The 27354-nt window shown below is 40.0% G+C and overlaps 2 protein-coding genes and 2 pseudogenes across 2 annotated transcripts; 1 reads left to right on the forward strand and 3 right to left on the reverse strand.

The window, feature by feature from the left end:
* The first annotated feature begins 270 nt into the window (after window positions 1–270).
* On the forward strand, window positions 271–8786 carry LOC116255288 (potassium transporter 7-like; annotated as a pseudogene).
* On the reverse strand, window positions 8107–14028 carry LOC116255289 (retinoblastoma-related protein-like). Its single transcript, XM_031631064.2, has 13 exons — window positions 14014–14028; window positions 13637–13847; window positions 13359–13538; window positions 13084–13274; window positions 11945–12824; window positions 11240–11396; window positions 11069–11141; window positions 10692–10868; window positions 10445–10564; window positions 10215–10356; window positions 10023–10135; window positions 9171–9286; window positions 8107–9056 (listed from the first exon to the last, which is right to left on the reverse strand). The coding sequence occupies exons 1-13, from the start codon at window positions 14026–14028 to the stop codon at window positions 8897–8899; spliced, it is 2535 nt and encodes an 844-aa protein (XP_031486924.1). The 3' UTR covers window positions 8107–8896.
* A 352-nt stretch (window positions 14029–14380) lies between these two features.
* Window positions 14381–17021, reverse strand: LOC116254071 (29 kDa ribonucleoprotein A, chloroplastic-like). Its single transcript, XM_031629135.2, has 5 exons — window positions 16633–17021; window positions 15972–16252; window positions 15769–15870; window positions 15388–15660; window positions 14381–14779 (listed from the first exon to the last, which is right to left on the reverse strand). Exons 1-5 carry the CDS (start codon window positions 16886–16888, stop codon window positions 14726–14728), a joined length of 966 nt encoding a protein of 321 aa, XP_031484995.1. The 5' UTR covers window positions 16889–17021; the 3' UTR covers window positions 14381–14725.
* A 9409-nt stretch (window positions 17022–26430) lies between these two features.
* LOC116255290 (29 kDa ribonucleoprotein, chloroplastic-like) overlaps window positions 26431–27354 on the reverse strand; it is a 2297-nt pseudogene continuing 1373 nt past the window's right edge.

A 27354-nucleotide genomic window follows, 5' to 3' on the forward strand; every position in this document is an offset into this window, starting at 1 on the left:
CTAATTGTTCACAAACAAAAATTCCCTATTATGAGGTGATAATTTATTTTATATATATATATATAATATAATATAATATAATATAATATAATATAAATATGCAATTTATGTGGGACTGTGTGGGCAATGGCCCCTACAATGCCCACATGTGCCTCTCCCACTGGATGCTTCTATCCATTATGCAAAAAATTTCTACATGAAGTGGGACTTTATAGCAAAAATCATAAATAGTCTCAATCTTGATATTGCACTCACAGTTTGTCGCATTGATTCCTCACAGATACCGAGGCAATGTTTGCAGATCTTGGACATTTCACGGCAGTGTCGATTAGGGTATTTTATGCTGGCTATTATTTCATACATATGGAAATCGTTTAGCGGACCTTCGTTCATGGTTTATGTTTGTAATCAACAGGATGCATTTATTGGAGTCATATACCCATGTTTGGTATTGCAATACATGGAGCAGGCTGCGTTCTTTTCTAAAACTCTTTCTAGCGTACCAACAAGTTTTTATAACTCTATAGCAAGTAAGATTTCCACGGGTCTTCTGGGTATGATTCAGCTTCCTTTCTGCCAATTTTGACGCGTTCTTGTGTGATCATCTCTGCAGAAGCTATGTTTCGGCCAGTCTTCGTAATTGCCATGCTTGCTGCTATTGTCGCAAGCCAGGCAGTGATATTTGCTACTTTCTCAATCATTAAGCAGTGTCATGCCCTTCGTTGCTTTCCAAGAGTAAAGATTGTTCACACATCGAGTTGGATACGTGGACAAATTTATATTCCAGAAGTTATGGATCCTGATGGTTCTCTGTATAGCTGTTACGGTTGGTTTCCGGGATACCACCTTGATTGAAAATGCATTTGGTAACGTTACTATAAACATCGCCTTTTGAAATAGTACATTTTTGTAGTTCAATTGAGTTGTAAAATATTTCTATTTTCTGCTTGAAGGAATTGCTTTTTGGCCTGTGATCTTTGGCGATCATTATAATTTTCATTTGGCATAAAAGAATCATTCTGGCCTTCGTGTTTCTTCTCTTCTTCGGATCAATTGAGAGTTTTTATCTATCTGCCACGGTAATGAATGTGCCCCAGGGTGGTTGGGTGCCCATAGTGTTACCTCGGGTGTTTATGTTGAATAGTGGCCTTTGAGCCCTATCCGGATATCTAGTAATATCTAGTAACTGCAAAGCAATTACTAGATTTTATCTAAAACGGTTCCTAAAAGATCTTCTAAAAATTTTCCAAATAACCGCTGCTAGGGTTTAGGGAAAACCTAAGGGGCTGGACTTTATAATCCTAGCATATTCAGAGTTTGCAGCTCTCTCTTGAACACATCATCCGTGGGCAGCCCCTTGGAAGGAAACCCCAAAAACTAACATCTGCTTCTTTCTCTTTCTCTTGCACTTGTTCTGTTTTCTCCTTTACAGAGATGACCGTTCGTGACTACTGCACTTGGTTGTTGGGGAACACCTAATGAAGGAGACGACGTGCAGCCTTCAGACATGCATCTTCTGCTACCACTAGGTTTGTTCCAACAGTGGTATCAGAGCCTTCTTCGTCGAATTCCAAGTGAATTCTGACATTTGCAGTACCTGTGATGCATACTCAGTCTGCAGTTATGTAACATGCCTTTCCAACATGCTAGATTCAAAGTTATATGAAGCATGCTAGACAAAATAATTTGTTGTATGCAAGGAACGATGTCTGATGCATGCTAAAACAATGGTTAATCTGAATGTATGAAACTTGTAGTGTGCTTGTGGTTTTATTACACTATGTTGGAAGATATGTATAACTTTCTGCGCCTGTAATCTTAGAAGATGGGTGGTTTTCTTTTTCAATTCTGCTCTTGTTGAAGAGTTTCTAGTCTACAGAGCCATAGACCATAAACTCTTCGGTGACAGACAACGCTGCCAATGACAGCAACCGTCGTCGGCCTCTCGGAGCGGAAAAACTTTCGAAAAAAAAAGGAAAAATATACCTTAATCTGGATTTCTGTCTGTGAATCCTCTGTTACAGTCGAAAACTCCACTGTGTTCAAATGCATCTCCTTCTTCTTTTGTGCATGTGCTCTCTCTCTCTCTGTTTTGCCTATTTTAAGAGATCCCATCTCTGTTTTAAAACCACGGAATCCTCTGCTTCCAGTTTTCTATAACGATCAGAAATCAGTTACCCATCGGTCTTAGTTTCAGTCGCCTCTTCGTGCCAGATACGGAGGTTTTTCCCATTCTGGTAAAAGGAAGGCAACATGGATAGAGGTGGAAGACGGCGTTTGACGCCTTGCAAACTTCCTCCTGCCCGTCCTTCGAGACCACCAGACATCGTGCAGTTTATCTGCTGCTGGTTGTGGGGAGCTCATCTTCCTCACAGCGAACAACAGAAATGGAGTTGAGCCAGATTCAGTAGAAGCGGCCTCAGACGCCCTCTGAAAAACGAACTCGACTCCTGCAGCCCTCTGTGTGGCAGAGATGAAGGTGGATGGCCTTCTCTCGATGGCGGTGGTTGACAAAGCATCAGTGAGGCGCGGGAGGCGGAACCCTTGGCTGGGTTTCGCGAGAGGGAAGTCGGTCTCTCGGTGAGGAGAGAGACGACGAAGGAGAAAATGGGAGAAAACGGGTGAAAAAGGGTTTTTATAGTCAAAATTCAAAAATTACAAATACAGTCCATCATTTATGCACTATCTCCAAAAAGGGTGTTACACTTCTCAGAAATTAAAGCCGCAACATTTTTGCTAAAACGTTTTTCAAAAGGAGGCTCGTGAAAGTTAGTTTCAATAGAAACCGAGAAATTTATAAGAAATTACTTTTGGGTACCCTCAAAATTATTGGAAATTACTAAAAGAGGGTTTCGAAAAATGAATTTGCAATTTCAGAAAGAAACCGCAATTTTATGAGAATTTCATAGAGACACCCTCAAGCTTGTTAGAAATTGTAAAAGAAGGGTTCTGAAAATAACTCTAAAAAGAGTTATGTATTTAATCCAATGTCTTATTATTCTAAATATTATTTTAGAATGTTGTTTGAGATTGATGTACATGGTCTAAAATATTCTCTCTTTAAGATCTCTTGATGTGATTGTGATATTTTCTTTTATTTGTTGTCCTTTACTTGCCATGGAAATTAATTTAGAAATGACATCAAGAGTGGGAGCCTTTGAATTAGCTAAGACTGAGAAATTAAATGAGACAAATTTCCATGCATAGAAGCGTTGGATAATGTTGGCCTTCATTTTGGAAAGACTCATTTATGTGATCAACCAGTCTTTTCCTACTTTAGGAGACAAACCTACAAATGATCAGATTAGAGTATTTGAGGATTGTCCAACTGCAAAGGAAATGTTTGATACTATCACTTCCAAATACAATACCATGACTGAGATGCACGTACAGTTACTGTTAGAATAGTACAATTCCTATAGGATGAATGAGTCAGAAAATGTAATGGACCATGTTAATAAGATGTTGGTCATGGCTAAAGATTTAGCCGTGGTAGGGAATGTCATATCTGACAATATGCAGATCAGCACAATAGTGAACAACCTACCTCCTTCTTAGGATGTGGCAGTTACTGCCTTGAGTGTCCAATTTGATAATCTTATTTTAGAAAAGACCAAGAGAAATATAGCAGAACTAATGACAATCCAGAAAAAACTTGTTGGTAGTCATGTGCCTATAAAAACCAAAACAATTTAAAAATCGAATTGATGGCAAGTTCAAGGGCAATTTTGCAGGTACTTAGAAATCTCAAGGAACTGTAGTGAAATGCTACAGATGCGGAAAGCCTGGACATATAAGAAAGAACTGCATAACAAAATTTCCGCATAAGAAAAACAACAATGGTCAGGGCAACTACAATAGAAGGAAGCCTCAAGGGGACTTTGAGAGAGAAGTCATATGTGTCGTGTCAGAATGTCTGTTTACAGATGGAGATCTAACTGGATGGTGGGTTGATTCGAGAGCTACTCGTCACATTGCAAAGACAAAAGAATGAGTGATCCACATGAAAAATCTGATTCTGGGAATCCACAAGGTCTATATGGAAAACAACTCATATTGTGATGTCAAGGGAATTGGGGCATATCGTCTAAATGTTGGGGCTACAAGTATTGTACTTAACGAGGTTTTGTATGTCCCTTCCATGAGGAGGAATCTAGTGTTTGTTCCTGCACTGACTGTGAAAGGTTTTGAAGTATGTTTTATTCTAGAAAAAGTAACAGTGAGAAAACATGGAAGGTTCATGTTTGGTGGAAAATTTGTAAAAGGACATGGTATGTTCAAACTGAATGATATGAATGAAGCTTCCAGTTCTGCTTATTTCGCTTGTGCAATAAGTGTGAACGTAAACTTATGGCATGAAAGATTAAGCCATATAAGCATCAAAAAGATGCAGACTCTAGTACAACAAGGTTTAATACCTGACATAAATACAAATGATCTTGCGAAATGCGAGTTATGTGTATACGGAAAAATGACAAGAAAACCATTTCCGTCTGAAGTAATTCGGGCCACTGAATTATTGGAGATAATTCATACTGATATATGTGGACCTTTCATAATCCAAACTCATAGTGGCAAGTTATATTTCATAACGTTTATTGACGACTTCTCAAGATTTGGTTACACATACTTAATTAGACATAAATCGGAAGCACTTGAGAAATTCAAGGAATACAAATCTGAAGTCGAGAACAACTTGGAAGAAATATCAAAATTGTAAGGTCTGATCGAGGAGAAGAATACTCTTCTAGTGAATTCCTTGAATACTGCAAAGACCTTGGAATTAATACGCAAAAGACAATGCCTAGGACACCACAACAAAATGGTGTGGCTGAGAGGTGTAACAGAACCCTCTTGAATATAGTGAGATCTATGTTGACAGGAGCACAATTACCAAAAGTTTTTTGGAGAGAAACTGTGTTAACAGCTATATATACAATAAACCGAGTGCCCTGCAAAGCAGTCCCAACCACTCCTTATGAAAGATGGACTGGAGTAAAACCAGATCTGAGATATTGAAGGAGATGGGGATCTGTAGCACACGTGAAAATTATAGATCCAAAACTGGATAAACTAGATAACAGATCAGTGAGATGTATATTTATTGGATATTCCAAAGGATCTAAGGGCTACAGATTGTATCATTCATCTATGAGACTTATAGAAAGCAGAGATGTAGAGTTCATAGAAGAACTCAATAATAAAGATTTTGATCCAGTGGAATATCGAAATGATACACTGGATGATCTGATTTACTCAGAGGAATAGTCTGGTAATGAACCGACTGGAGGTCGGTTTGGTAATGAACCAACTGAGCAGGAATCGTCTAAGGAACAGTCAGGAAATGAACCGACTGAAGATCAGTTAGGCAATGAACCAACTGATATGAATACTTCGTCATTTCAGGCGTTATCAGGTCATAAAAGACCTAGAACTTCTCATTCATATTTGAATGATTATTATGTATATCTAGCAGAGGAGCTATGCTATTTAGCAGATATTGACGAAATGTCTGACAATCTGACATATGATGAAGTCATTAGGTCGTATGAATCGTCAGACTGGGTGAATGCTATGGATGAAGAAATTGAATCCATAGAAAAGAAAAAAGTTTGAGAATTAGTATATCTTCCTAATGATAGAAAACTCATTGGATGTAAATGAGTGCTAAGAAAGAAGTATAAAGCTGACGAATCAGTCGAAAAATTCAAAGTCAAACTAGTGGCGAAAGGTTTTTTTCAAAAGAAATGAATTGATTACTCAGAGACCTATTCGTTGGTTGCAAAGTTTGCATCAATCAGAATAATTTTGGCTATCGCAGCATTCTATGACTTGGATATTTGTCAGATGGATGTGAAGACTGTTTTTCTAAATGGTGAGTTGAAAGAAACTATATATATGACTCAACTACAAGGATATATCATCAAGGAAAAAGAAGACAAAGTGTACAAGTTTAATAAATTGTTGTATGGACTGAAACAGTCTCCTAGGCAGTGGTATTTTGCTTTTCATAAAGCAATTACAAAACTTGGGTTCGTTGCAAACCAACTAGATCACTGTGTGTATGTTTGGAAAAGTGGGAGTCTTTTCTATATTCTATCATTATATGTTGATGACATATTACTAACAGGTAATGATAACGACATGATTTTCAAAACGAAAACTTAACTGAACAAAAACTTCGAAATGAAGGACTTGGGTGAAACACTCGAGATAGAAACTCAAGAATCCTGAGTCTAAGCCAAGAACGATATATTGATTATATCTTGAAGAAATTTCGTATGTTAGACTGCAAACCAATTGGAACTCCTATAGCTAAATGAGCAAACTTAAGCAGAAGTGATTGTCTTCGTGAAGGACAACAAAAATTAAATGTTCCATATGCACAAGCAGTTGGCAGTCTGATCTGATGTATTTAATGTTTTGTACCAGACCAGACATAAGCTTTCCTATCGGTCTGGTAAGTTGTTATCAAAGTAATCTTGGATGACTTCATTGGCAAGCAGTAAAAAGGATTTTTTTGTATATTAAAGGAACAAAAGGATTGAAACTGTCCTACCAAGCTGATGAGCTTACCTTAGTTGGCTATTCAGATGCAGATTTTGCATGCAAAGATGATAGTAAGTATACTTCTGGTTATGTATTCCTCTTTAGAGGTGGGGCGATAGCCTGGTCCTGTAAGAAACAGGGATGTGTTGCCGAGCACACTCAAGAAGCAGAGTATATAACATGTAACATTGCAACAACTTTTGCTGTCTGGATAAATTAGTTCTTGAAAGACTTAAAATTAGATCTTGATCATGAACCGGTTCAATTGTATTGTGATAATTAGGCAGCGATATCTCTAATGAAGAGTGGAGTTGTTAGCTCAAAGAGCAAACATATAATGGTGAAATACAATTATGTTCTTGAAATGATCAAGAAAAATGAAATATCAGTTGATTATATGCCTACCAATGATATGGTGGTTGATCCCTTTACCAAAGGTATAATTGAAGACTTGTTTTCAAAACATCTAACCCATATGGGGCTAAGATATATTTGAAAGGTTGCGAAAGAAAAACCATTGAATGGAAAACATCGTTGTAAGCTTTGAAAAAGGTTTAGGTTACGTTGGATAAGCCAATTATGAAAAAACCAAAGAACAAAGAAAACATCGCTATAAACTTTGAAAAATGTGTAGGTTATGTTGGATAAGCCAATTATGGAAAAACCAAAGAAGAGTCTCCATGAAGCATCGGTCTCATATACTCTGAACTGGTGACTGGCGTCCCGGCCATATTTTCACATTTTGTCACCAATTTTCCAGCATTCCACGGAGTATTGATATTCGTCTGTATAAAATCTGTCCATGTACCCTATGTTTCTGATGATGAGCGTTACCTCGTTGGCCGCATAGGCCCAAAGGAATATCGTATGTACAGATGCATCATGAGGTATGGTTACAAGGGTGTCCAAAAGGACAATGATGACTCTAAGGATCGGCTTATTATCAGTATTGCAGAGTTCATCCGGATGGAAGCAAATGATTCTCAATCTTCCAGTTATGAAAGTACATACGATGGAAGGATGGCAATACTAGGGACACGTGCAAGATCCAGCTTGAGTCTACTTCCTTATGAACAGGATGCAAAGCACAAGAAGCAAACCACCGACATTGCAGAGCTTGCAATCGCTCTACGAGTCGCCACAGCCCAACAAGAGGGTGAGGTTCGAATTACCAAAAGATGGGCTTCTCAAATCGTTTGTACAATTCCCACCAATACAGGCAACTGGATCTTCTTGGGAAACAGATTTTAAGCTTACAAAGTCAGCCATGATCAATGACAATCTCGACTTTTTCATTGTCTGGGACAGCAGGAAGGTATGCCGCTGTAACAAACCTTTCACCCTTCCCTCTTTCTAAAGTAGCAGCGTCCAAGTTCACATACTCGTTGAATGGTCAGCCTGCGCCAAGCATTGCACGTAACCCTCATGGTGAATATGTCGGAGTTTGGACATTTACCGCCGGCAAGAATTTTTTTTTCTTCACGTAAACATATGCAATTTCGAATATGAGTAAAAGGGGCGAAACCTGTCGGTTATCCACTCATATCATTCGCCTAGTAATCGTAAATTTAAAATGTATACTGCCATTCGAAATACACATTCGTACGTGTCTGTGTGTATATATATGAGCACATACATATGTATCGGTGTGTATATATATAAGCACATGATTGTTCCAGCCACATCATTAACCACCCATTTGGTTCTAAACATCGGCAGCTTTCACACGCAGTCTCAATGCCGTCTCCACTACTCCGGCTTCATCCGCAGCGATACCCAGCTCATTTGCAGCATAAAACTATGGCGATACCACAGCTCATTTGAAACATAAAACTATCAATTCGGGGACCAACAAATGTTTCAAGAAGACAATTCACATTTAACAAGCTTAGACATTAGCAAACTAAACTCCCGTTTGTCAGAAAGGGAGAGAGACGAAGAAGATCCTCTCGTGATCCGGGATCAACATCATAGGAAAGCCTAGGAGCAGGCAGGAGTTGAGCTTCCCCACCTTAACACCAGTTCACTTGTCCTCAGTTTCTTAGTTCTTCCGTGCATCGCAGCGGATTGGACAGAATAACCTCAGTTACAGAGTAATGACGAAACATGTCAGCCAGCATTAGTTCCTATTTGACCTTCGCAATTTCCCTTGGATATGGGGACAGGACACGGCTGTCGTGCTCAATAATGCACTTAATGAATTCAGACGCAATCAGGGTCCCAACAATGGACACTGACATATATAGCGAACTTCAACAAAAATTCGTGTTGAGGGCAAGACAATCAGAAGATATTATTAAAATAGGCTGGTTAGGAAAGAACAGCGCAAGGTGGATGGATTCAGGCACTACCTATCTGTTTGCTTGCGCTTCAATGGTGAACTCAAAGTAGCAGCATCAATAGCAGGAGCAGAGCTGCCGTTTTGAGGATATAGACAACCCGCCACAAGGGAATCGCTGACCAAACCAGCCCCATCAAAGTTGAGCCGACCACTAACTTTCCTATTGCTGAATTAGTGGAAACAGTGAGAAGCATTTCAAGGAAGAGAAGAAACAGATTAATAACAATTTGAAATGCATATTTAAAGCCAACTTTGCTGCAATATAACTCATGACGTTTACCTATTCAACCGGTTGTTGATGGCGGTCAAATCCTTGGATGGACTTTGGTATGCATGAGTACTCTCACCTATACAGGCATAATAGCTTTTCGAGTTGTGTGATATCAAAGTTTCCATCTGCCTCAAGAAGGATAACCAATAAGACTACGAACGATCTATAAATGTTGTTAAGAACAATGCCAATAATTCATAGCACAAATCAAAGTGAAAAAGCCATATACTGCCATAGGACCACCTGTCAGCTGCTAACAGTTGACTGAAACAACAAAAAGTATTTTTCCAAAGTTCAATTCATTTCTTTAACAAAAAATTGTTCAATTCACATTCCTTTTGGCCCAGCAGAGTTACTTCCATCAAACTTGGAATGACCAATCTGATAGTAAAATATCTACGAATTTGATCAATAAAACCATTTTAATAGTGCTAGTTGTATGATCTATGATGTACAAAACTGATGTCTTGGGAAGGCACGTGAGCCCTAGACATTTGCACCCAAGCATCCAGGTAAGACGCTTGAAGCATAATTTCCTTCCTTGTAAACTAAGAACTGAATTACTGACTACATTGTTTATCAATTGTCTCTACTAAGATATTTTTTGATAATTTGTCACCTTTCTGAAAGAAATATATTCCTAACCATGTAATTTTCACAAAAAGAAAAAAATCTATTTTGACAAATTGGTCATTGTGCCAGGCACGACCATACTTTAGTACTTCATGTACTAATGACAAGCAGACTCAGAAAACACATGCTCCAGTCTGCTCATAAGCATTAGCACAGCAATGACCTAAGATTTCCTAGTTTCCTGTTCATAAAGAACTACAAACAGATGACCAGATTTGGTGCACTTGCCTTCGATGATCTCAGAGGAGACACGTAAACATTGTGTGATGCAGATACTTTCTTAGGGGACATGTCTGGAAGACTAGGAAACAATGACACTCGAGGTGATCCTGGGGCTTGCCCTGTTTACGAGAACAAATAGTGAGGTAAAATATCAAACCAGTTATGCTGTAGAAGTATCAACCAAGTGTTGGCGAGTACCATCAGTCTTATTTTCTTCTGATGCTCGAGCAGTTTTAGTGGGAGTTCCTGCAGGACCAAGCTCCACAAGGAGAGGCTTCACTGCTGGGACAAACAGCTCATTATAGAACGTAATAATATCAACATGATCCTGCCCTGTTTTCTGCAATAAACCACACAAATTATCACATGCAAGTCTAGTTATAGAGAATAGCCCATTGGTGTAAACTTAAAGATGAAATAGTCAGTACCCCATTGTGACTACTTGATGGCCAATCCACAAAAACGTAACAGAAGACCTGAGGTTTACATTGAGGTTGCTTTCTGTAGTTAAAAGTAATCTCCTTAAATGTCAACCTTAAATTTGATATCTGCAAAAGAAAATATAGTTTAGAAAGAAATTACAATATTATATCCTCAACAAGAATGGAATACCAACTCGCAAAGTAATGAACCACTAAAAGAAGCCAACACACTTGTCAAAAGTTTCTCAGAGACCTTTGAAACTCCATAAAGGCTGCTAAGAATAAGCTGATCAATATGCCTATTAAAAAACAAAGCTGTCTGACGATCAAGAATCTGCTGTATGAGACTGTAAACACACCCCATTACAGTATTAGGTTGCTGTAATCTTTCACACAAGCTCTTGATTCTGATGGCAGCCAACTTGAGGACCTGTCATTGTGCAGTCATTTGAGTACATTAGATGAAAAGACAAAAAAGCCTAGATGCTATAGTAAATGCATAGAAGCAGAAAATTTATAGCAAGAAGTCAAAGGCTTATTATTAAGTGCACAGTTCAATATGACAGGAAAAACATAAAAAGGCATCTGTTACTACAATTGAAAAAATCAAGTAGCAGAAGATATTTTAACCTTTCTGAAGAAAACATTGATCCCCGTCTCAGCACATGTTTCACCAGCTTCTGCAGGATTTGGTCGTGTTGGACTATCAAGATGCAAATATTTCCAAGGGCACTAACAGAAAAAAGTTAGTAAGGACTAAGAACAAACGTTAAGAATGAAAACAAGAATCAGCACATATACCTAGCAAAAGCTGACTGCAGAGGTGGCTGCAACTTTGTTTTGAAACAGGAAAAGCTCACCAGGTGCTCCTTAACTGGTGAAGTGAAAGAATTGCGCTCGAGTAAAACACCTGCAGGGTCTGAGATGACTTTCTTTGGAGACGTTGAAGCATGATTATCTGCTCAAAAAAATAAAGATAGAAGAAATCACTTGAGCAGGCAATCATTCCCCCACCTTATTACTGAATGTTCTCACAAGAATACATGAGCAGGATATAAGAATTCACAATGGGGAAGATAAACAAGTGATATCAAAATTTTACAATGAGCTATAGAATTGGCAATAAAAGCAGGTTGAAGTGCGGGGATTCGCACAAACACAAATTAGATGACAATAGAACTAAACCTAATATAGCCCATAAGCATATCTTATGACACAGCATAAATTGGATTTGCACCAGCTCCATTCCTCATGAGCAGGGAAAAGGAACATGAACAACTCATTATAGTTCCCTATCTCGAAGAAATGCCATGTGCTTTCAATTTTCCATTAAGTAAAAATTCAAGACAGACTAAAAATCTCATTGAACAAAGAACATTACAAAATGACAGGCATAACAACAAGGCAACAAGATAAAGACTAGAAAAAACAAACTGCAGAGCATTTTGCCCAGAAACAAGTTCTAAACAGAAACTACTACTGAACAGTCTCAACATATCCAATTACCAAATGAAGTTTCATGTTTCTGAAGAGCAGGGAGAGGTTGCAGACTTCCAGCGGTGATGTTCTGTTGCAATGCGATTGCGTCCAGCGACGGCATCGGTTCTGCTAGAAGTCCTAGCCGGTTTATCTCTGCACCCAGAGATGGTTTTGCAACAATTAAAGAGTTGTACATTGAGGAGCCTCTCTCCCAGGCCAAACTTTCCAAAAGACGTTCTTCTAAAGTATTAAGGTGACGCTTCAACTCTCGAGGAAGAGTTTCTTCATGTCTAACAAAACTCTCTATCACCTTGCTCAAGTCAAAGGCAGTAATTCCAGTTCTTTCCAGTACTGCAGGAAACATCATCGTCACTGTTTTGTGTGTTGCCAAAACCAATTCAGCAGAACAAGCAAGCATGCACCTATGAAACCTGTCATTTGTTAGCAATGATGTCAAATTTTTACTGTGCAATGTCTGAGATTCTGCCCTACACATGGTGACCAGAACCCTATAATATGATTTTAGAGTTTCTGTCCTTTGTTCTGCCCATATGCTGTCCATCTGGGTTGCAGTTTGAAGGCTACCAGCTATACACCGCTCTCCAGGAATAGAGCTGGGAAATATGGCCTCCAAGATTATATTAGCTCGATGCATAACATCCTCAGTTAAGTCCCTGTCGCAGGATGAGAGGAAGTGTTGCAGCTCTGGTGAAGGCTTTGGAGGCAAAGGACCAATTACAGTCCAGAGCCATTTTGCAGTAGTCATTGATATGCTTACAGGTGTTGGTGCCATCTTTGAGCTAGAAAGGCCTAAATTATTGTTTGTAATTGAAGCTGGAGGAGAACTTGGAGGTGATGGTGGGCTTGTTACGGTCTTTGTTGGTGAGGTGAATGATTCATACTTGCACTGTAGAAAGTCAAATCTAAGGATTAAATGAAAATGCTAAATCAGACAATAAAACAACAGGGACCGTTTGGCAACAGTAACACATCGTTACTTTCCCATGAACTTGTGCCATTTTCTGACACATCGTTACTTTCCCATGAACTTGTGCCATTTTCTGAGGCAACTTCACGGGACAGTAACAGTGTGTCATTGTTGTCAAATGGTCCCTTAGAATCAAGGATTAGAGACAGAAAGCAGAAATTAGTTTAAAGTATTATACCTTGGACCCCGGCACGCTCACTGCACCTCCTGATAAACTTCCAGTTCCAAATATACTCTCCTCATCTACAAAAACACGTTCATCTAGCTCACCAGTGTCACGAATTGCTTTCTCATAACCCTTTTCCAGAATTTCCATACTTGTTGATAATAAGTGATCTTCCATTAAATCTTGAAAATAGGTGAAACCATCTGAAGAAAAAATGACCGTATAAAAATTTGTAGCATACGATCAACCTGGTTATGAATAGATAGTAATATGTAAATCCAGCATACCAGGAATAATATCATCAAGGGACTCTGCATTGCATTCTGAAGCAGGAGAGGGAGTTTTGTGCAAAATTTCAACTATCAAATTATTAGCCTTCTCTATAGTTTTCTTCAGGTCATCCTCTGAGGTATGATAAGTATTACAAAGGGAAGCAATAAGATCCACACCCTTGTCAGACTTTCTAACTGTAACGATTTACCAAAAGTAAGTACATATCCACAATTTTAATCAGCAAACAATGAAAAGCCCAGAACAAAATTGAACCAAGGTTGAAGAGGATTACCAAAGCATAATGTATCCTGAAGAGAAAATTTTCTAAACCGAACAGGAACATGAACTATGAGAATGGCCTGCCATATGGTCACAGATGTTAGCAAGTACCAGGTACCATGCCAAGAGAAAGACGTGTCAGTGAGTTTAACCCATAATGCTTTCTTAAAGTTACCCAAAAGAATTTGTTTAAAAACACATATATAGCTACAAGTTTTGATAACCTACAAATACTGAAATGGTCCCATTTGCACATGTTACCAAGTCCTTGAATCGGCTAAATGCATGAATACGCAATGAAAGAAAAAGCGACCATCCACATCGAAGATAATGAGGAACATGGCCCTGAATGCCTGAAAGTTCCGATGGTTTCTTTTCATGTCCACTTACCAAGAATAGGTCCATGTATGGGCGTTTGTAATACCTTGGCAAAAAAAAAAAGCAAAGTAAAGCCTGCACGATCCAGAAAAGTGGAATACCAAGTAAAACCATTTAAGATATACATATAGCCCGACTTCGAAGTCTGCGTAAAATGGATTGGTGCCGAGTCTCGCAGTTCAAGAGTATCCTAACATTCCAATTACCATAAAACACATACTACATGTACATTCACTCGCTGAAGAGTACATCCACCTCGAGATACCTAGGCAGTCTTCTTCTGAAAAAAAGATACCCAGGCAGTCTTCTTCTGAAAAAAAGGTTGCTGACCGAACAACGTTGACGGTTTACAAAGGAAAATGAACGAAATCCCAAACCCTTTGTTTTCTATCTTTCCTTTTGTTTATTTTCCTTTGAAATAAGAAGTCCGAAGGTAAGATACAAGAGAAACATCGAACAGAACAATAAATAGAAAGAAGGCTTCATCAAGACATCATCCACCTCATAACTGGTGAGCAATTGGATGCTAACCAAGTGAACAAATAAAGACAGCAGTAATTGCCAATGGTTCGCCACAACCGAGAACATACACCTCTTGAGATGTTGGGACTTCGATCTTTATACAAACAGAAGCCTGTTTGCAGCCCGCTGCTAATGGCGTTATACAATCTGTTGGGACTTTGATCTGTATATCACTCTTGTTTCCCCATTTTGGACGCCCCCCTTACGATCTTTTGCCTAAAGCAAGGCTAATCCTCATGCACCGGCCCTCTAATTCCTGCAACCAACATTTAAAGAGAATAGCGTTATTTTTCATTTCTAGGAGAAAATTGGGGTCATGAATACCTCTCGTATTTGTCTAGCTTCTCTATTGTTACTCAACTTCGTAGGCTGAATCACCACCAATGAGAATCTCCAGGTTTTGAAGAATAACTTATTTAGCCTTATCCAGAAAAGGATTACCAGCTGGCTGAAGTAGTTTTACCCCAACAAATTCATAAGAATTTCACAATATCCTGGGACAAGGTTCCCCAGAATTCTGCAGGTAAAATTAGAAGAGGCTTGTAAACTCTACGCACTGTCTCTCTTCATGCGACGTTTCTTTTGCATCTTTCTCTTACATTTTCTTGATTTTGGATCATGAAAGCTTGTGCTCATATTCAGATGCAAGCCATGTAGCGTACGAAACTAGGAAAAAGATTCAGGCATCATGATTAAAACGAGAAACCAAATAAGGAAAAAGAAGGACGAGAAGATGTTCCTCAATCTCAAGGCTTAGTGGACTATGCTTTTCCATCGTCAGATCAAACGGTATCCCTTACAAGTTACAGAAAGGCGTTGCACGAGAAGAATAAGAAAAAGAAAAGAAGAGCAAGAGGAGCTTACCACTCCATTCAAGGACTCGAGTGCAGCTTCCATCTCGGATTTGGAAGAAAAACAAACAAAACCGTATCCGCGAGATCGTCCTGTCTCCCCATCGTACAGAACCCTAGATCCAACCACATTCCCGTAACCGCTAAACATATCCATCAAACTCTCGGAATTTACAGACCATGACAAATTCCCCACGAACAACTTGAACTCTGTCTCTGGATAGAGGGGCTCACGCGGCTTCGGTTTGTCGCTGAAATTCACCCTCAAATTTCGACCTCCGTATTCCTGAAAATTTCGTTTTTCAGTTTCTGCGGGATATATATATATATATGTATCACACAAAAAGGAATATGCAAGGGATCTTATTCTCTTTTATTTGGCCAATCGCCTTACACTCCCGTCGAGGTTCTCGATCACGGCATTAGCATCTTGAAAGCTGCTCATTGTAACGAACGCAAAACCTCTGCTCTTTCCCGTGTTTTTGTCATAGAGCACCTAAAACATTTCCTCAGCAATGATGAGGTCGCAAAAACTTATTCAATCACTATAAACAAGAAAGGTAGAATCAACCCATCCCAACATGCAAGCGTTTTTACCTCCACAAGTTCTGGGCTTCCATACTCTTGGACGATCGCCGCCAACTGTGCGCTGTCGCAGCTATAAGGCAGATTGCCAAAGTAAAGCTTGGTATTGGGTGGCGAGGGAGCCACTTCTTCTTTCTCCTCTTCCCCTTCTCTCTCTTCGACACGGGCAGCTTCCTCGTGAGCCACAGCCCACGAGATCCCTTGCGACCGCCTAGAACTGTTCCTTTTTGCCAATGGCGTTCGAAGTAGGATTAACGAAAGGGAGTCCAAATGGGCGAAAATGGCCTGAGAAGCTGACCATGGCACAAGTGAGCGTATAGATAAATTTGCACGGCCAATAGGGATTGAGAAAAAGAAACTAGCGGCAGCAAAGCCACGGAGGTGTTGGCGGCAGCCGAAAAGCAGGCAGCAGTGGCCATGGGGCTCAGGGGGGCTGTCGCACTTTCTCTCTTTCCCTTCTGTTGTTTTGGAGTTCAGGCGCCCATCACGCTTGGGTGGGGTTAATAACCTCGAAAACCGAACGTGCTGCGCCAATGACACTTAGACTGAGGTCTCCGGGACCGGAGATTAGACCGGACGCACAGAGGAGCCACAGCCACCGTTCTGACGCATCACGTCTGAGTCGGTTGAGAGAGACAAGGAATAACAGCATGAATGAAGGAGAGAAACTTACGAGCCATCGAGCCATTCTGGGTCGATGAAGTTCCCCCCACCTCTAACGGCAGGTATCCACGACTTCTTGGCGTTAGAGGTATCCACGACTTCTTGGCGGCGCCAGCAGCTGACACAACCACCAGCTGCCTGCGAACTCCCGCATGGTAGGTGCTAAGATGAGACGCTGGTGTTCCCAGCTGTTGCTTGAGCTTGCTTCCAGGCAGCTTGGAGGACCTCAGTGGAGACGCAATCGCGGATGTCGCAGCTACCGCCATCGGCCCTTCTTTTCTTCGCTCCTCTCTCTACCTCCCTCTCTCGCTCGCTCTTGGACGCTAAATCGCAAGTCGCAACTATCGCCTGGGACGATATCTGGGGGGCGTCCAGAAGTTGATCTCAAGGGGGGATGCCCGAATCCACTTTGGATAGATTTCGGTCCAATGTGAACCACCTCTCCATCGATCGTCCGCACCGGAGACACGTGGAAAGAATTTGCTGCCCTCGCTTCTCCCCTCACGTTTCAGCAGCTTACGTCACAGAAGGGCTGCGTGCAGGAAAAAAGATCTCATCTCCACACCATTGCTTGAACCAAACCCCTTCTAGGTCATTCGTCTCCCCTTCTAGGTCATTCGTCTCCCGTTTTGTAACTATGGAGCATTGGAATCTGATTTATATCTGTGATGATTAAACGGATGTCTGTAAATTATATATCAAGATAAATATATATTAGCCAAAAATGGTCTTTCATTTTGTATCGATTAGTTATCAAATCATTGGAACCAGATTTATTTATATGATTTTTAAATGGATGGCTTCTAAATTACTATAGATGAGAACAACTCAAAATCCTCCTAAAAAATGAAAAATAAAAATTGATTCTGTAGCATATGTGGCCACAAATTTAGAAAATGTCCATTTAGGCCTTCCTTTTGCGCTGCCGGTTGAGTATTAGCAAGAGCAAGGTGGGCTTTGGCCCAGTTCTCCGCTATATTGCTTGAGCACTTGCATTGCATCTTCCAAACAACTTACTTGACCATTTCCACGTCTTGATCAATGGTTATCATGAAGTTTTGTAAAAATTGTAAGAGCCCCGTCTCGTTGATTGAGCATACTTTATTTATTTGATGTGCCTTGAAAATAGGCGGGCAGATGCCTTGAATAGAAGTACGTGATCTAAAAATTGGAAGCCTTCAACTCCATCTTTCGAGAGTAGAACGGTTAGTTACATGTCTCGATAAAGTTGGAATTTTTAAAACACATTAGGTTTTAAGTTATCTGGTGTTTGGTTGGCAGACTTTACTTCTATATAGGGGGCGTCGAGGCCATGGCCCCGGCTCCATTCCAACCAAATGAAAAAAAAATATAGTGTAAAAATTGATTTTTTTTTTTGTCTTCATTTATTTTTTGAATGTAAATTCAGATTGACCCTACCCAAATTCAACCCACAAAACTCAGCCCCCATTTGGCCCGCCCTTAAAAGAAATCTTGGTTTCGCCCCTGCTTCCATAGATAGCATAACAGTGACTACATCCACGACCAAAGTCTTCTCACTCTCTTTTTCAATGTTTTTCAGAACCCAGAGAGGGAAGGGTGACATTATTTATGAAGTCAGGTTGTTGCAAAGAATTTGGCAATTTTCCTTTCGATAATGACCTACCGAAACTTTTTTCCTCTTAATATGTTCCTGTTAAACTTCAATCTTAGTAGCAAAATCTGTATTGCTAGCTGTCGTACCACCGAGGGAGTCATAGTACACACTAACTGGAGGTGAATTCCATGTGGCCTAATTGTTTCCGAATGACTGCAGAAGATATATTCGCTTCGGAACTAAGACAAAAGGAGCAAATCCAAATATGAAAATATGGTGGACTTTGTCCCAATGTAGGATGACACTATTTTACTGCTCAAGCAACATCACAAAGAACTCGAGTAACCAATTTATTGATGTCACCTTTTTGCCCTCTAAGGAGAACATTTCGTGCAGACCAAACAGATCACCAGGTTGTAAGAAGGCCAAATTTTGCACGACTGCCGGTGCCTTTAAATGTCCAGCAAACTGAATTAGAGCCTCCTGACGACCTCTTTAGCAAATCATTGCCTTCTAACGATCACTTCAGTGAATGCCAGACCCTTCTATATAGTTACCCCATGATTGGGAATACTGAAAGAGATGATCAATACTTTCATCATCACTATAATAAATTAATTACATACTTGTTAGGGAGTTAGAAGATCCCTCCTATTCAATACAAAACGTGTTTGTACCCTACCATGCATAATCAGCTATGCCAATTACGAGGCGAGCCTTTATCCCATAAATTAACAACCATGGAAACCATTCCATGCATGGAGGAAGTATTGAGAGATACAATTTAGCAACTCAATATATACTCACCAGTAGATGTAGAACACAGGCAAACCAGGTATTATTGTTGCTATGATCATCATTTCGATCGTTGACCCATTTGAACGCATTAATCTATGAGATCTCTAAATTTGATTTGCAACCCGTCATACAGATTGAGTCTCGAGACCCCAGTGCTTGCAAGTCATACTTGTGTCTTATTAACTGTGCCCAGTCTGATGCAAGATATGCCACCATTTGACGAGCAGAGTAACATTCCACAAACAAATGGCGGCCACCATGAGTAGCAGCTGGTTTGATTACCTCGTATCTCCCATGTTACTAGATGGGGTTTGCCCTACCCTGAAATTGAAGCTTCCCCAAGAGTAACACATTGTCAGCATACTTATAGGAGATTTACTGAACGTAGCAGAGAGATATGAAATAATAGAAATGTAATGTGCATAGAGGAGGAAAGGTAGATCGATCTATTTCATATGTTTATTAGTTACGAGCTTGGAGGTTCGAATTTGAGCGGCTTCGTTTGGAGTCAACAGAAACTTCTGATGACGCGTCTTAAGTTTTGTGCAGGACGGGCGTCCAGGGGCAAGCTGATAAATAAGTGACGATTACTGTCCCCAACCTTGTGGTGCAGGAGTTGCAGGAATTAAGTAGTATCCAGGTCGATAAAGCAAATACTAATATACGATTTTGAACGATATATATTAGGGGCCACATCCTTCCCCATATGATTTTGGGGGGCCATATCCTTCTCATTCCAATCATGATAATTTTTTTTTCAATGGCGGCCGCTTGCGCATGGGTACAATTGGACGTTAATTCCTTCTGGGATCACAAGTGGTGGTCGCATTTGCGGTTACACGCCATTTTGTGGGAACCCATCTCCCTAATCCAAAAAAATAAATAGAGATAAAAATCCTCCACAAAGATAATAATAGGAGGAAAAAGAAGAGGGGAGAATAAAAACGCAAGGGAGAAAGAAAATAGATGGATAGAAGGTGAAAAATATAAACCAATAATGCAAATCAATTAGTCAATTGTAATATTGATGATTAAAACTAAAATGATACGAATTACAAATTTACTTGACCTTATGGAAGTCAAGATGTATGAGCTCGAATAAACGAGTCACATTCTAGCTCTCACGGAAGGCAAAGTAACACTATTTTGTTGTCCCCGGGAGCTTCCATTAAAGACCTTGGGTTAGTTAACCGAGTGGCAAGTATAGGCAGATAAAACGGACTTCTCTTCCACTGCTGGGCTCCCATTTGGGAACGTGGGAGCATATGGAATCTTGGCCTTCCCAGGTTTGTGGGTAAACTGACTTGGGAATTGTGTCAAAAATTAGATTTAAAGGTATCGAGAGGATTGGCTGCGTTGAAAGGCAGCCTTCTTTCGCACGCTGGTAGGAGGTGTGAAGAAGAACGTGATGAAACGAGAGAAAAAAGAAGATGAGTGAGCCAACTTGATATTTCATTTCACATATGGTGAGGTATTTATACAACTTTACAGGCATATACAGATCCCACAAATTTTGGGATTGAGAGATCACAATCTTAGGAAAGAATATAATTTCTTTCCTGAAATTTCACTTTCTGATTTTCCTCTTTGATGTATAGGAAAGATTTTTCTTAATTCCTGAAAATCAGCAAACTGATAGGAAAGATTTTTCTTGATTCCTGAAAATCAGCAAACTGATTTTCCTCTCCAATACTCCCCCTCAAGTTGGTGTGTGCAAATCTGAAACACCCAACTTGATTCTTAAAGTTTGAAAACTGTCTTTCCCCAATGGTTTAGTGAAAATATCAGCTAGTTGCAAACATGATGATACAAGATGAGCCCGAATTATTCCTTGCTAAATTTTTTCTCTTACAAAGTGACAATCTAGCTCTATGTGTTTTGTTCTCTCATGAAAAACTGGATTTGCTGAAATATGCAGAGCAGCTTGATTGTCGCAATATAAATTGACTACTTTATCATGACTCCATCCCAAGTCATTCAATAAGGCTTTTAACCAAACAACTTCACAAGTTGTCAAAGCCATTACCCGGTATTCTGCTTCAGCAGACGATCTGGCAATAGTAGACTGCTTCTTTGATTTCCAAGAAATAGGACTATTCCCCAAGAACACAATATATCCACTAACTGATTTACTAGTGGTAGGACAACTAGCCCAATCTGAGTCACAATAGGCCCTCAATTGTTTTGCACTTGATGAGGATAAAAATATTCCTTTTGCTGGTGAAGCCTTCAAATACTTCATTACTTCATAGTGTGTAGTTCGTGGCGATTGTATGAACTGACTGAGAACTTGGACTGAATACATTATATCTGGACGAGTAATGGTTAAATAGATCAAACGTCCAACTAACCTCCTGTATTTAGCTGGATCTTTCAGTGGAATACCATCATTGGGAGTTAATCGCAATTTTTGATCCATTGGAAAGTCTATAGGCTTGGCTCCTATCAAACCTGCATCATTCAAAATATCCACGATATATTTTCTTTGACTTAGAAAGATTCTCGATGGCGCTCTTGCAACTTCTATGCCAAGAAAATACTTAAGTATTCCCAAGTCCTTAATGTGAAATTTCGAATGTAAATATTGCTTAACTAAAGCAATTCCTGGTTCATCATTTCCTGCAATGATAAGATCATCAACATAGACAAGAATAACAATAAATTATTTTTCATGTTTCTGAGTAAAGAGAGTATTGTCAGCTGATGATTGAATGAAACCAGCGCCTTTGAGTGCAGATAACAGCTTGTGAAACCAGTTACGTGGCGCTTGCTTGAATCCGTATAGAGACTTACTTAGGCGACATACTTTATTACTAGAATACTCCCCCTCACGCAGAAGGCCTGGAGGAATGGTCATGTATATTTTCTCATGTAATTCTCCATGTATAAATGCATTACTCACATCCATTTGATATAAGTGCCATCCTTGAATAGAAGCAAGAGCAAGAAGTGTGCGCATGGTTGTTAACTTTGCAACCGGAGCAAATGTCTCATGATAATCAAGACCCTCTAGTTGAGTGTATCCTTTAGCAACAAGTCTGGCTTTGTAGCGTTCAATACTTCCATCTGATCGCCGTTTTATCTTATAAACCCAACGACAACCAATTGGATTTTTGTGTGGAGGCAAAGTAGTAATAGACCATGTACTGTTTTGTTCAAGAGCCTGAATCTCATCAGCCATAGCACTTCGCCAATGTTGATACTTAACCGCTTCCGCATACGAGCTAGGTTCAACATCACTCATGATAGAGGTTAAAAATGCATAATGGGATCTAGAGAATTTGTGAACAGGTAAATAATTGTGTATGGGATAACGTGTACCTAAGGATTGCTTAGTTGAAGTAGATTCCTTAGGTGGTGAACTTATAACCATCACATTGGAACACACATAATCTTGAAGATAGAATGGTGAATGACGAGGACGACTAGATTTCCATAGAGCAAGTGAATCTGGAGGAGATGAATCATCTGACATAGGTCGATGATTTGAAACTGATAGATTTTGGTCATTGTTGATGGAATCGTGAGGTTGAATAGGTGATAACGGGGAGGAATTTGTTGGAACACCATTCTCACACGATGACATATATTTCTCTCCAAGGTAATCTGGTTGAGGATGAGGTAAAACAACATTGTTCAAATCGTTTGTATGACATTGTTCGGTTAGAAATGAAAATTTATCCTCAAAAAAAGATATATCTCTGCTTGTAAAAATTTGTTTGGCATCCAAATCATATACCCGATACCCTTTCTGATTATGAGGATATCCGACAAAAACACATTTTTGTGCACGTGATGAAAACTTATGCATGGGGTTTAAATTTTTGGCATAACACAAGCATCCAAAAACACACAAATCTTCATAATTGGGCTTTTTATGAAAGAGAAGTTCAAACCTAAGTGCTCGCGCCACCTCTAGTAGATGGCGATGCTTCCTCTCAACACGTCCATTTTGTTGAGGAGTTCCAACACGTGAGGTTTGATGTTCTATGCCATGCTCATGAAAATATGCTTGTATATTATGAGCTGTAAATTCAGCACCATTATCACTCCGAATACATTTCACATGAGTATTGAATTGAGTAAACACCATGGCATAAAAACAAGTTAAACAAGAAAATGTTTCAGATTTGAACCTCATCAAGAAAACCCAAGTAGATCGTGTAAAATCATCTACGATGGTAAGGAAGTAATGTGCACCCATGTGAGACGACGTAGCATATCCTCCCCAAATATCACAATGAATCAAGCCGAACGGATTGCTTGCTCTACTAGTACTAGTTGGAAAAGGTAAACGAGTGAATTTAGCTTTAAGACATGCATCACAAGGAGAATCATACTTGGAAATAGAAATGTTTTCATTCAATGAAAAAGACTTATCAAATGAAGGATGTCCAAGTCTCATATGCCATATATGAGTTATCTTATTACTAGGAGAAGCAAACAAAGCATGAGAAGTAGTTTAAAGCAGAAGATGGTAAAGTCCACCGCTCAAGTTACCCACTCCAATTAGCTTCCTCGACAAAGGGTCCTGAAAAGCACAATAGGTTGGAAGAAAAACAGCAATACAATTAGTGGACTTGGTGAACTTTGGAACTGATAATAAATTATATTTAAAATCAGGAATATATAGGACATCAGTAAGCTGAATATTGGCTGAAAGGTAAATTGTTCCAGTAGTAGAGACTAGTGTTTGATGTCCATTGGGTAGGTTAATCACACGCTGTTTTGGTAGAATTTTGATATTAGAAAGCAAATGTAAATGAGGGGTCATATGGTTTGAGGCTCCGGTGTCAATAATCCAAGGAAAATGAGTTGAGAATGATTGTTTACTTGCTAGATTAGCGGCAGCCGGTGAAGTATCAACATTTAACCAAGATGCCAATTGACTGACTTGTTCTTCGGTAAGTTGTGACAAAACAGCATTGACTTTTACATTGTTTGCCGATGCTCCTCCCTGTTGCACCTTTTCAATTTTAGATGAATCACCAGTTGAACCTGTAGCCTTAGGATGATTTGGAGGATAACCATGAAGCACATAACATCGAGATTTTATATGTCCAAGCATTCCACAATGATCACATTTTGGTCGATGACGATTGCGAGTAGCATTAGGCATTCTCGCCTGATTCCGTTTGGTATATGATGTAGGAGAAGACCTAACTGCAAGAGCTATGTTATTGGATCTAGACATTTTTGGTGTGAGAAGACGTTGAGTCTCTTCTTGAAGCAACATAGCATATACCCTATTAATGTTGGGTAGAGGATCGATAGCAAGAATCTGGCTTCGAAGATTGCTAAAACTTTCATTCAATCCCATTAGGAACTGATAAACTTTTTCATGATCTTGACATGAATGAAACTCTTTAAACGCACCACAAGTACATGTAGACACAGTTGAATAAGATCCAAGTTCATCCCAAAAAGTTTTAAGTGTAGTGAAGTAGACAGCCAATGAATTGTGTTCTTGGCATAAATCATATATCATCTTCTTAAATTGATAAATACGAGCAGCGTTACCTTGAGAGAAACGTTCTTGAAGATCAATCCAAACCTCGTGAGCTTCACTTGCATAGATGACGCTATTTGCTATCTCCTTGGATAATGAGTTAAAAATCCATGATAAAACCAAGTCATTACAGCGAACCCATGGCATGTAGTCCAAGCTAGTGGTTGTGGGTTTTGAAATAGAACCATCAACAAATCCGAACTTGTTCTTGGCACTCAGGGCCATTTTCATTGCCCGTCGCCATGTAGAATAGTTGTCTCCAACAAGGGGATTGGTCACTAAGATAGCACCAGGATTATCAGAATGGTGCATGACGAAAGGTGACTCATTCTGATCACTAGAAATATCAGTCCGATCAACAAGAGGAGTTGTCGCCATAGTCAAAGAATATTGAATGCGCAAGAAAAATTAATACGGAGCTCTAGATCCAACTTGAATCCTTCTTGCAATGATAAAAAATGCACACTTACGAGTGAAGAACCTTCAATCCGGATCTTTCATCCGTGACCTCCGATTTCAAGGATGGTCTCCCTCCCGACCAGTGGTTCGAGTGAGAAAAAAAAAGGGCAGCACGAGAGCGGCAGAGGCACCGAGCTATTGAGCGCTCAAGCGAGCGATGCAGGAGTACTCGAACAGATTTGGACGCTCGGGCGAACAAAACCTTGAGCGGGCGGTGCAGGAGCGGACGATGCAAGCAACGCTCGAGAAAGTAGGCGTTCGAGCGGGTGGAGCGACGCCAAGTCCAGACACAAAGGAGAAGAAAGCACTCGGGTAGGATGAGAGGGAATCACCGTTGAAGGGTCACAGCAGAGAAGGAATCCTATTTCTCTCTGCACACTCTCTTAGCCTCATTCAGAGAGAAAGGAAGCCCTAGTACCCAGCAGATCGCTCGCTCGGGCGGTGCAGGAGCGGGCGCTCGAGCAGGCGATGTAGGAGCAGGCGGAGCTGATGGTCGAGCGGGTGGAGAAGATCGCTCGCTCGGGCGGAGTGAACAGAGGAGCAACTCTGAAGCAAAAGGGAGCAAACGGCTCGAGCTCGGGCGGACAGCAGCAGTGGAAACGATTTGGGGATGGTTGGGGATAGCAGAATCCTCACGGAATGACCCAAATGATTTGGGTGCAGAGCCTTCGAGCGAGCAGATGAGAAAGACGCTCGAGCAAGAAGGACGCTCGAGCGGACGATGCAGGGGCGGGCTGAGCAGAACGCTCAGGCGGACAGAACTCGAGCGGGCGGAGGTTGGGATGGTTTTCCCTTTCCCTTTTCAACCCAAGAAAGAAGGAAGACACTCGAGCGAAGAGCAGCGCTCTTGCGCTTCTGCTCAGAGCGTCTCATGCTCTGATACCATGTGAAGAAGAACGTGATGAAACGGGAGAAAAAAGAAGATGGGTGAGCCAACTTGATATTTCATTTCACATATGGTGAGGTATTTATACAACTTTACAGGCATATACAGTTCCCACAAATTTTGGGATTGAGAGATCACAATCTTAGGAAAGAATATAATTTCTTTCCTGAAATTTCACTTTCTGATTTTGCTCTTTCATATATAGGAAAGATTTTTCTTGATTCCTGAAAATCAGCAAACTGATTTTCCTGTCCAATATGTCTCATAAGTGCTCAAGTCAAAGTCTGCCAGCACAGATTGCTCTCATTTCGACTGCCCCAAGCATGTTCACAGAAACTTGGCAAACTTTCTGCAAACTTTTGTGGATGCGTTGATTCCCAATGTTGTAGCATTGCTCCTATGGTCATGTCAGATTTGCGGCAGTTGTAAGTAGTTGATATTCCCAGATCCGAAAGTTCTAGTAGAAAAGACCATAGTTTTCTAAATTGTCGTTCTTTAACCTGTTTTTGGGATCCTTGTTTCATGTCGTGCTTAATTCTCCAGTTACATATGTTGTTCTGTACATGGTTCGCTGAAGAGTACATCCACCTCGAGATACCTAGGCAGTCTTCTTCTGAAAAAAAGATGCCCAGGCAGTCTTCTTCTAAAAAAAAGGTTGTTGATCGAACAATTTTGACAGTTTACAAAGGAAAATGAACGAAATCCCAAACCCTTTGTTTTCTATCTTTCCTTTTGTTTATTTTCCTTTGAAATAAGAAGTCTGAAGGTAAGATACAAGAGAAACATCGAACAGAACAATAAATAGAAAGAAGGCTTCATCAAGACATCATCCACCTCATAACTGGTGAGCAATTGGACGCTAACCAAGTGAACAAATAAAGACAACAGTAATTGCCAATGATTCGCCACAACCGAGAACATACACCTCTTGAGATGTTGGGACTTCGATTTTTATACAAACAGAAGCCTGTTTGCAGCCAGCTGCTAATGGCGTTATACAATCTGTTGGGACTTTGATCTGTATATCACTCTTGTTTCCCCATTTTGGACACCCCCCTTACGATCTTTTGCCTAAAGCAAGGCTAATCCTCATGCACCGGCCCTCTAATTCCTGCAACCAACATTTAAAGAGAATAGCGTTATTTTTCATTTCTAGGAGAAAATTGGGGTCATGAATACCTCTCGTATTTGTCTAGCTTCTCTATTGTTACTCAACTTCGTAGGCTGAATCACCACCAATGAGAATCTCCAGGTTTTGAAGAATAACTTATTTAGCCTTATTCAGAAAAGGATTACCAGCCGGCTAAAGTAGTTTTACCCCAACAAATTCATAAGAATTTCACAATATCCTGGGACAACGTTCCCCATAATTCTGCAGGTAAAATTAGAAGAGGCTTGTAAACTCTACGCACTGTCTCTCTTCATGCGACGTTTCTTTTGCATCTTTCTCTTACATTTTCTTGATTTTGGATCATGAAAACTTGTGCTCATATTCAGATGCAAG

The sequence above is a fragment of the Nymphaea colorata genome, chromosome 5, assembly GCF_008831285.2.
Source record: "Nymphaea colorata isolate Beijing-Zhang1983 chromosome 5, ASM883128v2, whole genome shotgun sequence".
NCBI lineage: Eukaryota > Viridiplantae > Streptophyta > Magnoliopsida > Nymphaeales > Nymphaeaceae > Nymphaea > Nymphaea colorata.

Bases quoted from the DNA above. Each gene is read 5' to 3' on its own strand.
- LOC116255289 (XM_031631064.2), bottom strand. The intron at 13,539-13,636 runs GTAATCCTCTTC...AAATCGTTACAG, and splicing joins TCAGGATACATTATGCTTTG to TTAGAAAGTCTGACAAGGGT. The intron at 11,142-11,239 runs GTATATGTGCTG...GCATCTTGATAG, and splicing joins CTGCAGTCAGCTTTTGCTAG to TCCAACACGACCAAATCCTG.
- LOC116254071 (XM_031629135.2), bottom strand. From the start codon at position 16,888: ATGGCGGTAGCTGCGACATCCGCGATTGCGTCTCCACTGAGGTCCTCC. The intron at 15,871-15,971 runs GTAAAAACGCTT...GAAATGTTTTAG, and splicing joins GAAGCCCAGAACTTGTGGAG to GTGCTCTATGACAAAAACAC. The intron at 15,661-15,768 runs GTAAGGCGATTG...CGAAATTTTCAG, and splicing joins TCGAGAACCTCGACGGGAGT to GAATACGGAGGTCGAAATTT.